Genomic DNA, 14,347 nt, shown 5'->3' with positions numbered 1-14,347 from the left:
AAGCCAAATTGGCTTCTAAACAACAGTGAAAAATTGCTGTTACCATTTTTGCCATTTGTGATAGACAAATGCCACTTGTTTACTCTCAGCCTTTGGGAGATAATTGTATGCTTGCTTGTAGAAAAGACAGAATTAAACAGGCAGTTTCATATCTTAGGAAATCATGTTTTCTGTTGGTTTATCATCTGTTGTTAGTTCCTGCTCCCGAAGAGCAAACCTTATAATATTATCTTTAACGAAAGATGTAAGTATGACGTGGGATTTTCACGTTAGGAGATTTTAGTGCCTACTGGCCTGGGAGCTCCCTGAGACCCATCAATGTTCATCTTTGTATTCCTCAGCACGCAGCGTCATGTCAGGCTCAGGACTTCTTGTCAAATTAAATATTGAAATTTGCCCTTTCATTAGTCAACTTGATTTTCATTAAGTGTGACTTAACATCTGACTAAGCTAAACTTCATTGTATCTGTCATATGTGGTTGAGCACTCTTTAGCCATGTTTTTATGTAGCCAAAATGAAGCGGTCTCAGTCAGTTTTCTGTTTTATAATTTGCGTCATGGATTATACTTACAGGCAGGCTGAGAAACTGGTTTCACAGTCAAAAAGGGGGCCATGTCTGCCACTTCTGTGCCTCAGTATCATAATTTCCACACATGGACTGCAGCCTTCAGGTCCGCAAAGACGTATCTGAAGTAGATGAAATATCAGTTTTTCTGAATGAACGATTTTTTTCTGGTTTCTTCTGTCACTTCCAGAAATTCATTCAAAGAACTGCAGTCCAATGGGTGTGATCTCTTCTGTTCCCAGAATGGCCAGTGACAGTATTCTTCACCCTCCTCAATTCTGCGGACAGACCATTTGGGGTTAAAAATACACAGTCATTGTGTATCATGTTTCTTAACTTCTTTGCATCACTGTCTTATGCATTTCCTGACCTAATGACTACACTGTCCAAACTGGGAGCATTGCCATTGTGACCACCAGATGTGGAAATCCTGCCCCAGGCTTGCCCGAGAACATCACTGAAATGACAGTGTGTCTATAAAATGATCACATGCGTGGAGAGTTCTGTTTTTGTTTTCCATTTTAGTAACTGAGGGTTACAGTTAGGGTGTTGCCAGTGTACTTTTGGATCAGTCAGAAACTGGGTAGATGAATTTAACATTGTAAAATACCACCTTTTCAATTGCAGAAGTAAAATTTTCAGCTTGACGATCAAGTTTGTTTTGTTTAGTTTTTTTCTCAACCGTTTATATGTAGCAACACTCTGGCTTGATCTACCCCTACACACCCAAGAACCTGGAATTATCTACCCTCTGTACCCCTGAGTTTACTTTTAAAATAATCTGTATATACCTGCTGTTTCCACATTGTAATATGGAGCCTTAAGTAGAAAGATGAGTTAAAAATATACAAAGCAAATTATTCACCAAGGCCACTCGTGCCCTTTGTGTGTGGGAGGGAATTCATCGTGAGCCTCAGCTGAGCAGCTTTTAAAGTCCAGTGAGCTCCCTTTATTAAAGCGTGCACTGTTGAACTTCCCTGGTGGTGCAGTAAGAATCTGCCTGCCAGTGCAGGGGACACGGGTTTGAGCCCTGGTCCGGGAAGATCTCACATGCCACGGAGCAACTAAGCCATGCACCACAACTACTGAGCCTGTGTTCTAGAGCCCACGAGCCACAACTACTGAAGCCGCGTGCCTAGAGCCCATGCTCTGCAACAGAAGAAGCCACGCAATGAGAAGCCCGCACACCACAACAAAGAGTAGCCCCCAGTCACCGCAACTAGTTTTTCAAAAAGCTCGTGTGCAGCAATGAAGAGCCAACACAGCCAAAAATAAATAAATAAATAAATTTAGTTTTTAAAAAACAGCTTGCACTGTTGCCTTCTCCTGTTTTACAGCTGCTTAGATTAATTGAATAAGATTAATAAATTATAGTATGGCAAACTCAGAATTATCTTGTTAATTAGGGACAGGGATAGCATGGGAAAATGAAATCTGCCAATGATGCCTTTCCTCCTGGGTTTGTTCTGCTGTTCACGTGATGCCACTAAGAAGCGTCATGTGAAAGCAAGCTCACATTTCTTTATCCCTTTCTTTGTCTTCCCACACATTCTATTGCAGGTGACAGCAAATAAACTGGAACTGAAGGAATTAGGGGACAAGGGACACATTTGTCCAGGCTGTTTGGTAGATAATGGTTGCAGTCTTCAGTTAAAGACTCTTTCAGGAGCATATGAATTACTTATTTGGTGTGCCTTTTTATGCTTTTTTTCCCCCCATAGAAACAGCGTTATATTCATTGGTAAGATTTTGTAAGAGCAGTCTCTCAAAGCTTCTTTAATCCAGAATTTGAAGTATAGTTGTAGTGAGTACTATTTCATCTATAGCATAAGTAATATTTTCTTTAAAATTGCTTAATACAAAGGTAATACAGGAGTATGTGAACGTTTTAAGTTCATAAATGTGAAAATCATCTCACGGTAACATACCCTAACATAACTGCTTTATTGCTTTCTATGTTGCTTTCCGTATATATTTTCTTCATAGTTATAGACATAGTGCCTTTTATATTTTGCTACTTTTATCAAATTATAACATAAATACTTTCCAGGTTTCTGTGTAATCTTGATAATGATCAAGGATTACTTTTTTTTTTTTTTTTTGCGGTACGCGGGCCTCTCACTGTTGTGGCCTCTCCCGTTGCGGAGCACAGGCTCCGGACGCGCAGGCTCAGCGGCCATGGCTCACGGGCCCAGCCGCTCCACGGTACGTGGGATCTTCCCGGACCGGGGCACGAACCCGTGTCCCCTGCATCGGCAGGTGGACTCTCAACCACTGTGCTACCAGGGAAGCCCAAGGATTACTTTTAAAAGACTTAAAATACTCCCGCTTGGTGAAAAAGATGCAAAGACTTCAATGGCTACTCTAGCAGGAAATAGGGGAGGAACTGTCGATGGGGCGATGGGCAGCAGGCAGATGCTGTTTTCAAGGAAGTGTATCTGTGTTTGTACCTGTCTAAGAGAAGATGTAGCTCTTGGTCGCTCACTCATCCTGGTCACTGACTCCTGGTATTCTGTTGTGGGAAATCAGGGGCATTGCCCTCCAGGACCCAAGGAGACTTCCGAATGAGTCGTTTGTATCTTACATGGCCTGTTGGTTGGGGCAACTGCCTGTTTATGACCTGTTTAAAGAACATACTTGTATTTGTAACTTTGAAACACTTGCCTGAGAAAGACAGGTGCTAACGGACATCCTTTGATCCTTAACGTGTTTCTCCAGGATTTGGAAAGAGCTGTCTATCTTGAAAGAAATGGGTAAAAAGAAGCATAAGGTAAATAATTCTCCTATCCAAGATTAAGAACCAGTCAGAGGAAACTGGGCAGGTAGTTTCTTGCTAGAACGCGCAAGGCCTTAGTTATTGGGGATGGGGGTGAGGTACCTTGAATGGGATATTCCACTTTGAAGTTGGTTTTATAAAAACACGCCGATAAAAATACAATTTGAAATAGATTTTTTGTCAATTTTAGAAAAGTTATTTTATGTGGCACTGGATGAATCTCCCAGCCATTAAAGTATCAGGATGGCTTTTACAAAATGGTCTCTTGTCAATATTGTCTAGGTTTCCTTCTCCCCAGGCCCCTCTACCACTCCCCCCGCCCCCGACCAAGCACCCCGCCTCACCAAAACACAGGGCTTTGGAAGTCGGGAGAATAATGACTGAATGTGAATCCCCTGTAGCATATCTTGACAGCCCACTCATGTTGTGCTTTGAATATAGTTATTACTCATTCTTTGCATATTTGAAGTTTAAAGTGGCAATTAGCCCCGGGGGACAGGGGAGAAAAAAAATATGACATGTTCTAGCTGCTTCACTGGTCCAGACTATAGGTTAGAGAAGTTCATGGATTTACCAGCCCAGTTGTAACATTGTATTCTGTTTTAAAAGTCAAGCCAAGGGCTTCCCTGGTGGCGCAGTGGTTGAGAGTCCGCCTGCCGATGCAGGGGACATGGGTTCGTGCCCCGGTCCAGGAAGATCCCACATGCCGTGGAGCGGCTGGGCCTGTGAGCCGTGGCCGCTGAGCCTGTGCGTCCGGAGCCTGTGCTCCGCAACGGGAGAGGCCACAACAGTGAGAGGCCTGCATACCGCAAAAAATAAAAATTTAAAAGTAAATAAAAGTCAAGCCAAGGAAGTAGTAGGCGGCATAATCCTTTATCACCCTATAAAGTTACAAAAATGTCTCAAGTATTTAGAGGTGGATGGCTGTATATGAGATATGCATAATAGGCTGGTAGAAGTGCTTATTACATGCATGAAGGTTATAGGATGTTGTCAACTTTAAACTTTTGTCTCGTAGGGAAGTGTGTTTACAAATCAGAATGATATAATCACCTGAAAAAGTTTTTCATTTTTGATTGGGAAAACTGTATTCTGTTTGTGCCGTTTTTGTTGATTTTTGTCTCATCCTTTTGCTTGCATATACCCCATCTGTCTTTTTAAATCCTTCTCATTAGCAATAGTTTATTATAATTATCCATCTGCTACCCTGGCTCCAATGAGCTGTAAGTGCTTCTTAATTTTACTGTACTTTTTGTGGCATTGATGTTGGTTTTGATCAAGAAAAGCCTTTTTTGCTAACTAGATTCAGAGCAGTGTGAGTTTGTAGTTTGTTTATTTTATAATCTCTGATCATCTTCCTTTATCTAGAGAAAAGTCAGTGAAAGATGAGGATGGGAGGGGTAAAGTGGGTACTGTATGACTTTAGATGATTCTTCTCTTCCAGCCTCCAGTAATTTGGTTCAGACCCTTACCTCCTCCCCCATTATAAGTTGATCTGTATTAACTGGCTGAGGAAAATTACTGAATTTTTACATTGTGCAGCAATATAAGCTGATACCTTAAACAAATGATTTGGATATTTTCCAGGAAAATAATAAAATTGTAGCTAAAGTTTATTTCAGCCCTAGTTGCTAACTGGTATATTACATTGATAACGGTCTTTTTTGGTTTTCCTCTTTTATGAACTCATTCTCAAAGGGAAAAAATATATATCATTTGTTTTTAGTTAGTTGTACCATGTAATATTGTTGCTTAGTTATTTTTTTCTTTTTAGCTTTCATTTACCTCCAAACGAATGGAAAGTATGATACATAGTACTTGGAAAGATTTAAAGGATCAGTTTTGCTGCATTTTTGGTGCAACATCATTGGAATGTAGTTGTAATTTTTTCCAGTGGTAATTCCAGTGATTTGGCAGTATGGTTTTCCCATGGCAGTAATATATAAAATCTGGGATTTGCTTTTTTATCTTCATCTTTTGAATAACCACAGTATTCCCTTCACCCTTAAATGAAACAGACCTGACCCTGAGTTGTCAGAGTACACACAAAGAAATTCCAGGTTTAGGACTCGTACTGGAGGGCTTTGCCTGTTACAAAGGTACAGTTTTTCAGAAACAGTGGATAGAGCAGAGGAGATGCAGCTGGTTTCATTGGGGAGCAGTTTGGTTCTTGGAGTGGTCATGAATTAATAACGGGAAAAGAGATGGAAATCTCAGAGGCATTCTGAACTTTTACCCTTCAAGGAAGTGTAGTTCATAAATTAGACTTTTTATGAAAAGAGATTTTATTGAAGGGAAAACATCTGATCATTGAAAGCTTTTAAAATCCACATTTTGACAACTTCAAGCACATTGCTACTTCCAGATTGAGTAACACTTAAAACACATTTCCTTTTGAAAGTGCAAGATTTGCAAAAGAGACTTGTGCATTCTTTGGCCATTCTCAAATTGTGAGTTGAATGCTGGGTAATCGCTGCTGGCTCCTTAATCAGATTTAAAATTCTCAATCCTTCCTAGGTGTTTCTTCATACTTTATTTGAGTTGTTGTAGCTGTGTTATTACACCTTATTTGCCAATTCTGTTTTTCTCTCTTGACATTTTGGCAGCTCTAGCATTAAAACCCTTTCATTTGTAATTCAGTTATATTTTAGTAGTTATCATTTGGTATTATACTGATTTGTTGTTGTTTTTTTTCTTTACACTCGTGTGAAAGTGATGGTATTATAGTGATTTGTTATTTTGCCCTTTCGTTGCCCAAAGACATTTTAAGGGTTAATTAAATCTTTATATTTTAATTTATAAAGCCCTTTGAGACTCTCCAATATAGAGATCCCTTAAAGCTATTCTTTTTTTTTTTTTAAATAAATTTATTTATTTATTTTTGGCTGCATTGGGTCTTCATTGCTGCGTGTGGGCTTTCTCTAGTTGCGGCGAGCGGGGGCTACTCTTCTTTGCGGTGTGCAGGCTTCTCATTGCAGTGGCTTCTCTTGTTGTGGAGCACGGGCTCTAGGCGCGTGGGCTTCAGTAGTTGTGGCACGGAGGCTCAATAGTTGTGGCTCGCAGGCTCTAGAGCACAGGCTCAGTAGTTGTGGTGCATGGGCTTAGTTGCTCTGCGGCATGTGAGATCTTCCCGGACCAGGGCTTGAACCCGTGTCCCTTGTGTTGGCAGGTGGATTCTCAACCACTGTGTCACCAAGGAAGTCCCTAAAGGCTATTCTTTTTTTTTTTTTTTTAAGAATTTTAAAAATATTTATTTTATGTATTTTTTTGGCTGCATCGGGTCTTAGTTGTGGCACGCAGGGTCTTCGTTGAGGCGTGCGGGATCTTTCGTTGAGGCACGCAGGCTTCTCTCAAGTTGTGGCACGCGGGCTTTCTCTCTAGTTGTGATGTGCGGGTTTTCGGTCTCTAGTTGTGGCGCGCGGTGTCCAGAGTGCATGGGCTCTGTAGTTGCAACTTGTTGAGGCGCGCGAGCTCAGTAGTTGTGGTGAGCGGGCTTTGTTACCCCGTGGCGTGTGGGATCTTAGTTCCCTGACCAGGGATCGAACCCACGTCCCCTGCATTGGAAGGTGGATGGATTCTTTACCACTGGACCACCAGGGAAGTCCCTCCAAAGCTGTTCTTAAATGCACTGTTTTTGTATCTGTCAGGCATATGTTTATGGCTCAAAGAAAAATTAGTAAATCCTTCCTAATTTCAAGAATTAGTTTATGAATTTGTTATCTTTTGTTGGCATGATTAGATTTTATGGGTTCAGCTGTCTAATGAAGAATGCCAAGAATTGAATTTAATTCAGTAACAAGTAGGAAATTCCAAAACAGTGTAAAGATGTGCAGCTTTTTCAGCAGGAAGTGGTGATAAGTGTTACTGCTGATTTACACCATAAATGGGGTTTCATTTACCACTTCCTATTCACAGAGTAGAAGAACCAAAGAAATCTGAAAACTTCTAGTCTGTCTTCTTTTTAGTATATCAGGTGTCCTTTCCTTTAAGGGCAAATAATATTCGCAGACCACTTGTTAGTCCGCCTTTAAAAAAAAAATCCCCCTTTTCTAATATTGGATTTAACAAAATTAACATATTTGGTCTTCTAAATTTACTTTTAATGTGTTTTTCCTTTTGAACTTTAGACTTTCTAATTCTCAAATAAGAAAACAGATAGTAAATTTGAATATAAGTGAATAAAATAAAAAATAGTTCTAAATATATGCAGCAAAGTTGGCACTTGGTGGAAATGTGCTTTTATGAACTTATAGAGTGTGTTTTTAAAACAGAACAATACCTTGAATGCCTCTCTTTCAATCTAAGTAACATTCTTAACTTTATTTCTACTTTTACACATTTTTTCCAAGTCCCTTCTTTATTTTGGAAAAAAAAATAGTTTAAAGTTTCAATCTATGACTCATATTTTATCCTATTTCATTAATCTCTTTTTCTAATTAGAACTTTTAGCTAATTATCCTGAAGTCATCTACTCTAAAATTTTATTATTCTCCATGTTTAAAAGTCCACAGAGGGCTTCCCTGGTGGCGCAGTGGTTGAGAGTCCGCCTGCCGATGCAGGGGACACGGGTTCGTGCCCCCGTCTGGGAAGATCCCACATGCCGCTGAGCGGCTGGACCCGTGAGCCATGGCCGCTGAGCCTGCGCGTCCGGAGCCTGTGCTCCGCAATGGGAGAGACCACAACAGTGAGAGGCCCGTGTACCACAAAAAAAGAAAAAGAAAAAAAAAGTCCACAGAAAAAACATAAGCAATATATGGTTGTCAAAGTTTCAAAACTGGCAGGATCCATCTATTACTGTATCTTCATTATTAAAAATAAAAGTCTTGAGTAAGGAATTGAATGTAACATTTCTTTAAAGTGGATTTCAATATTTGAGAAACTTTTTTTCTATTCCTGGAGTATCTCTGAAATGTAAATAGAGAAACCACAGAACTCATATTCAAATAGCCTGGAATCACAGATGTTTTTTGTTCCCAAATGTACTTTTGAAACAAAGTACATTTTTTTCTTTTTAATTGTAAAAGGGCAGTGTTAAACTTATACTTCTTAAAGTGGGTCAGAGGGGATAGATGACCCGTGTTTTTTCTCCCTCCATGTGCAACACTGGGGTAAACCCAGTATTGGAATCTTACACTGCTATCATTCATTGAAAGGCTCAGTATCCCAGAAATCTGATTTTTTTTTTTTCATGGCTCTCTTGACTTCAGCCAAATTGGACTTTTAGAAGAACATCAGTGGGAACCACATGTCTAAAACTTCAGTTGAAGGAAGGTTCCTACTGTTTCTCCACCCCTGATTTTCCTGGGCCGGGCAAGGAAAAGTGACCAAGTGACCCAAGATAGAAGAGAGAGCTGTGTGTGTTGTGTTCTAACCTCCAGCACCCACAGAGCAAAAATAAATCAAGTCACGGCTTAAGCTGAAGGTTGAGACAACTCCCTGGCTCCCCAGAGTTCTGAAGGCCAGGAAAAGTCCTTCTTCGTACTCTTTTCCCACACTTAAGCAATGGTATCCTTTTACCCATTCACAAACCTGGGCAACCTCCCTGTTCTCTTGAAACAGTAAAGGTTTTGTTATTATATCTGTTGGCTGACTAATCTGACTTTGGTGTAAAAGAATTTTGTCCATCTGTTCGCTCTCCATGTTAAATCGTATCTAACTTGCGGAATGATAGGAGGCCCAAGACTGCTTATTCCAAACTCCTTTTCCCTTTAAGGTCTGTTAACTGTGGACTTGGGCCAAGTTCAAAGTTTCTGTCCCTTTCTTTTGCTGGTCAAGCCCTCCCTCCCGGTCCACCACTGGTTTCTGAGAACTGTGATTGATAAGCAGTGCTTTGGGCACGTGCTTGGTTCATATCCCTCGCTAGAGCCTCACTGCCAGCCTCTGCCAGGTCTTGTTCCTGTGCGTCGCCCTGAACAATGCAGAAGCCTCAGGTATACTCCACCTTCTCAGAGGTGCAGGGCAGACCCCTGCTCCCCCAGCCGAAGCCTCTTCCCTGTCGCATTAGAGATGGAAAATCAGAGCTCCTCTGTTCCTCTCCCACAGTACCATTCCCAGCAGTGACCACATGTGTATTCCTCCCTTGTCCTTGGCCCACATGGAAGCTCCTTTTCCTCCAGTTGGGGAAGGAAATGTCCTTGATACCCCTACTGGAAATCTGAGTGGCCAGCACTCCTTGCAGCCCCAAGCCACTCATCTGTCCCTTCACTTTCTGAGCTTGATCCAGTCTTTCTGTCACCCTGTAACTGGTCACCAAGGGCTCAGTTTATTGAACTGAGCACCAAGGCCCTCTTTGTATTGAACAAGTTGGGGAGGGGGTGGTGCCTGTTTTTCCCTGGCCTAAATCTTCTCAAGTGCCTTTTATCTCTCAAATTTGGTTTGATTTTTCTCCTGCCATGAATAAATGTGTGCCTCCCTATGTCATTTTTCCAGTAATTAGCCATTGCTTTTAAAAAATCATGAACAAATTTAGGCATACAAAAGTATACCTAATGGAAAACACTCCCACGTTCATGTACCACCCCTCATCCCGTGTCCCCTGCATCGGCAGGCGGACTCTCAACCACTGTGCCACCAGGGAAGCCCCCACCCCTCACTTTTAGAAATAATAAATAACAAGTAGAGTTGAAGTCCCTGTGAACCCCTGCCTAATCCCTCCTCTTCCGTTTCTCTCCAGAGGTAACAGCTATCCGGATTTTATTGATAACCATTCTTGCGTATTTTTTTGTATTTTAATTACACGTGGATGGATGTATAAGTGATCCATACTGTTGTTTTTGGTATTGAAATTTTACAGAAATGGTTTGACTCTGTGTGTATGTTTGCAGTTGCTCTTTTCACTGGACGTTGTTTTGAGCTTCATTTATGTTGATACACGTGACTCTTGTTCACTGCTCCCTAGTATTTCCTTATATACCAAGGTATTCTTGGCCTTGTATACCAGGGCATTCCTGTTGTTGCTAGTGCTTTACTATGACCCGTAAAGAGGAGGCCTCCTCAGGGAGATGTGGACATTCTTATATGCATCTCTTCAGGAAGGCCTGATCCTTAAATGCCCAAATTTGATTTTAACCCCGTTTTGAATTGGCCTTTGTGAATCTGGGTAAGTTGCTGCGTCTCCCTGAGCCTCAGTTTTCTTCAGCACAGGGGGAGGACTGGACTAAATGGTCACTAGAATTCTGTGATTCCTTTCATTTTTCCCTCGGTGCCTTCTTATGCTACATAACTTGTATCAGTGATGAGCAGCCGTTTAGCATGAGAATCAATTCAGAAAAAATAAAAATCTATTAGTGAGTGTGTGTGTGTGTTGTGTGTGTGTGTGTGTATGTATTTAAATTCAGAATGAAAAATGGTTTTGAGTCCCTTGTGAATGTTTTATTACAATTTAGATTTCCTATTTTATCGACTAGATAATGAGGAAACTGGCGCTTCTTTAAAGCCATCAAAAAATTGATGTCAGGGCATATTCAAGCAACATGGAAGCAACGATGGAGTCTTCTCTTGAGCATAGATGTTGGCTGTGCTGCCAGCCAGGTAGGCTGCATGAAGCCTGGTGGCTCATGGATTGCTCATGAGGTGGGATGACTCAGGGTTGTCATTTTGAACATGAATTATTGTATTATGTGCTGCCAAAAAATGATGCTTTCTAAAAGACTATTGAAATACAGGGGGCTTTGGACTTCCCTGGTGGCGCAGTGGTTAAGAATCTGCCTGCCAACGCAGGGGACACAGGTTCGAGCCCTGGTCCGGCAAGATCCCACGTGCCGCAGAGCAACTAAGCCCGTGCGCCACAACTGCTGAGCCTGTGCTCTAGAGCCCGCGAGCCACAGCTACTGAGCCCATGTGCCACAACTACTGAAGCCCATGTGCCTAGAGCCCGTGCTCCGCAGCAAGAGAAGCCACCACAATGAGAAGCCTGCGCACCGCAACAAAGAGTAGCCCCCGCTCGCCACAACTAGAGGAAGCCTGCGCGTAGCAACGAAGACCCAACGCAGCCAAAGATAAATAAATAAATTTATTAAGAAAAAAGAAATACATGGGGCTTTTTGACCCTAAATGTAATCCTCTTCAGGAGCTATGTTTTTTGAGATTGTATAGTCGTTTTAAAGGGAGGAAAAAAAAAATTGCTCCCTTACTGCTAGGATGAGCTTTGGTTCTTGCTGCTGCCGATGACTGCCTCCTCCTTTGCAGTCTCTAATCATCTGGGGCTAGAGCACAAGCCAGGTCTTTGGAGCTATGGGCTTGGGAACTCTCCTAACAGCGAAGATCATGGCGAAGATCATGGTTTAGCCCAGAGATGTTGTGGCAGCTACTTGGGTTGCTCGTTGTCCTTTGTCTCCTTCTTGTTCATGGCTGAACATGAGGAGAAATTACCTTCAGAGAAGTACTATAGTTATGAAATTTAATAACAATCGTGCCAGAGTAGTAGTGATAGCTGTTAGGATCTCTCTGTTTCATGTAGCTATGAATATAAAATTGTATTAAATAAACTTGTATTATTCTAACAGATATTATGATGAATCCAACAGCTTTCCCCTCTCTCCTATTTTTAGCAGGATCAGGGGGGTGACCCAGCTCCAGGGATGGGCCTTGATTAATCTCAGTTTAGGGATCGGTTTAGATTAATCCAGTCTTGGTAACTGCCCGGGGCAGTGATTAGTTGAGGAGCTCAGTCTTGGCCCCCGGAACATGACATTCCCTTGGTTATAAATCCAGAAATGAGACTTGAAGGAAAGGTCTCTGGAGGCTTTGGGGAAACATTTCCTCACTTTTGAGAGAGAGGCACAGGAAGATGATCTCTTTTCTTCTCAGTATTGCTGTTGTAGTCAGGAACTGCTATCAGTCAGAGGATGAAATTGATACTCCCATGAGGGCAGAGCCAAAGGAGGTGCAGAGAAGTGAGCCAGAACTACTGGATTGAGCCATCTCTGAACCTCAGCTCACCACTGGGCTTGTCATATGAGTCAACACATTACCTTAAGCTAGTTTGATTTGGGGTTTCTGTTATTTGCAGCAGAAAGCATCCTAATTGATATAATTATATTATCATTCTTAAGACTGGTTATTCTTTTAATCCTGGAGTAGCCTCAGAAAGTTGTCTTTCCTTTATAATAAGTATTAACGCACTATATATTCTACTGATATCATTGTCAAAACTAATTGTAATGTAGAGATCTTCATTTTCTTAGTGTCATAAGATTTCTCAGCATCCCTCCTATTCTCGCGAGTGTACGCTGACAAAACTTTGAACTTGCAAGGTTTTCTTAGCTGTCTCCACACTTAGTAGAATTTAACCTTTACTTAATTACACGGAGGTATTTAACCTTTCATTTAGGATCTACTGCATACATGTTTCTATGTGCAACCTAACTGGCAAAGAGAGGATGGAACCCTTGCTTGATGTGAGAGCAATTCAGGACAGTACGTTAATAAACCCAGTAACAGGGCTTCCCTGGTGGCGCAGTGGTTGAGAATCTGCCTGCGAATGCAGGGGACGCGGGTTCGAGCCCTGGTCTGGGAAGATCCCACATGCCGCGGAGCAATTTGGCCCGTGAGCCACAACTGTTGAGCCTGCGCGTCTGGAGCCTGTGCTCCGCAACGGGAGAGGCCGCGATAGTGAGAGGCCCGCGCACCGCGATGAAGAGTGGCCCCCGCCCGCAGCAACTAGAGGAAGCCCTCACACAGAAACGAAGACCCAACACAGCCAAAATAAAAATAAATAAAATTAAAAATAAAATAAAATAAAATAAAATAAACCCAGTAACACAGTATTGAATTGCTGTGCAAAAGCCAGGCCTGGAGGTAGGGATGGACAGGCCTGAGTGGAGAGGACCGCAGGGTAGGGTGGCACCCTCAGAGAAGGCTGCCGAGTGAGGTAGCCATGCACGGGTAGAGGGGAGGAGGTGCGGGGCCCAGTGAGAGAAACAGAGGCTGAAGTTGGAGAGAGGCTGGGAGGGTGGCGGCGTAGGGAGAGCAGTGCACCTGGGGGGAAGGCTGGATTGCCAGGCCGAGGAAGTTGGATCCATGGCGTCTTGAATAGGGAGGTGACATTACCACAGGGATTGTTGAAAGCTGTTCTCACAGTTGCATGCAGGGGAATTAGACCAGCAAGAGGTGTTGGCACAGCGCCCTGGGAGGCTATTACCATAATCCATGTATGAGGTGACAAGATCTGCCGGATAACGGCATCTGAATGTGTAATATCTTACATCTGTGTGGAATTTCAGAGTTCCTACAGCACAATCAAGCACATGATCTAATTTATCTAATGAGATTCTCTTAACCTTTTTTATGGATGAGAATGTGGAGGTTCAGAACAGATAGGCAACCTCCTAAAAGTTATTAATGACAGAACCCAACCTACAGTCTAGGACTTTTTTTTTTTTTTTTTCCTTCGGTACGTGGGCCTCTCACTGTCGTGGCCTTTCCCGTTGCGAGCACAGGCTCCGGACGCGCAGGCTCAGCGGCCATTGCTCACGGGCCCAGCCGCTCCGCGGCATGTGGGATCTTTCTGGACCGGGGCACGAACCCGTGTCCCCTGCATCGGCAGGTGGACTCTCAACCACTGCGCCAGCAGGGAAGCCCACAGTCTAGGTCTTTTGACTTCTAGGTCCAGGGCTTTTCAATAATAACATGTGATATTTCCCATTTTTAGTGAAATTCAAGTTGTGTTAATTTGACTGTGCTCTACAGCATTTGTCTGTCACCTGGCTCCTGAAAGCAGCATCAACCAAAGCTAAGTACCAGTTCACAACTCTTATAAAATGTTGAAAACCTCTGAATAGTGAACAGACGGTTAAGTATCACAGATAATGGTAGAACCTCCTCCAATAACAGAAAGGTAATCCTTCTAACAAATACAAAAAACAAAAGTCTGGGTCAGTAGAAAGTTTCCTCAATGTTTCACGTGAATGGAGAGTAACTGAGACTTAAGGGCGCCTCAAAATGGCTTTGTTGAATGAAGGTGGAAAAGTTGCCCATGACTCCTGACTACAGGTAAAAACAACCT

General features: G+C 42.4%; 1 protein-coding gene across 2 annotated transcripts in view; it reads left to right on the top strand.

Annotated features, from left to right (window-relative positions):
* Window positions 1-14,347, top strand: part of RAB8B (RAB8B, member RAS oncogene family) — a 67,380-nt gene that overhangs the window by 32,144 nt on the left and 20,889 nt on the right. Inside the window, exon 1 of one of the 2 annotated variants that reach the window (XM_024735187.1) lies at window positions 10,800-10,872. The exons of the other annotated variant lie outside the window; for it this stretch is intronic. Coding sequence (XP_024590955.1) covers window positions 10,815-10,872 — 58 coding nt within the window. The 5' untranslated portion in view covers window positions 10,800-10,814. Of the gene's footprint in view, window positions 1-10,799; window positions 10,873-14,347 lie in introns of those variants that run through there. 2 annotated transcript variants of the gene reach the window in all.

Source organism: Neophocaena asiaeorientalis, unplaced genomic scaffold (genome assembly GCF_003031525.2).
Source record: "Neophocaena asiaeorientalis asiaeorientalis breed wild unplaced genomic scaffold, Neophocaena_asiaeorientalis_V1.1 scaffold264, whole genome shotgun sequence".
NCBI classification, from domain to species: Eukaryota; Metazoa; Chordata; class Mammalia; order Artiodactyla; family Phocoenidae; genus Neophocaena; species Neophocaena asiaeorientalis.
Note: the sequence above shows the minus strand (reverse complement) of the source record. Positions and strands in the feature narration are given on the sequence as shown.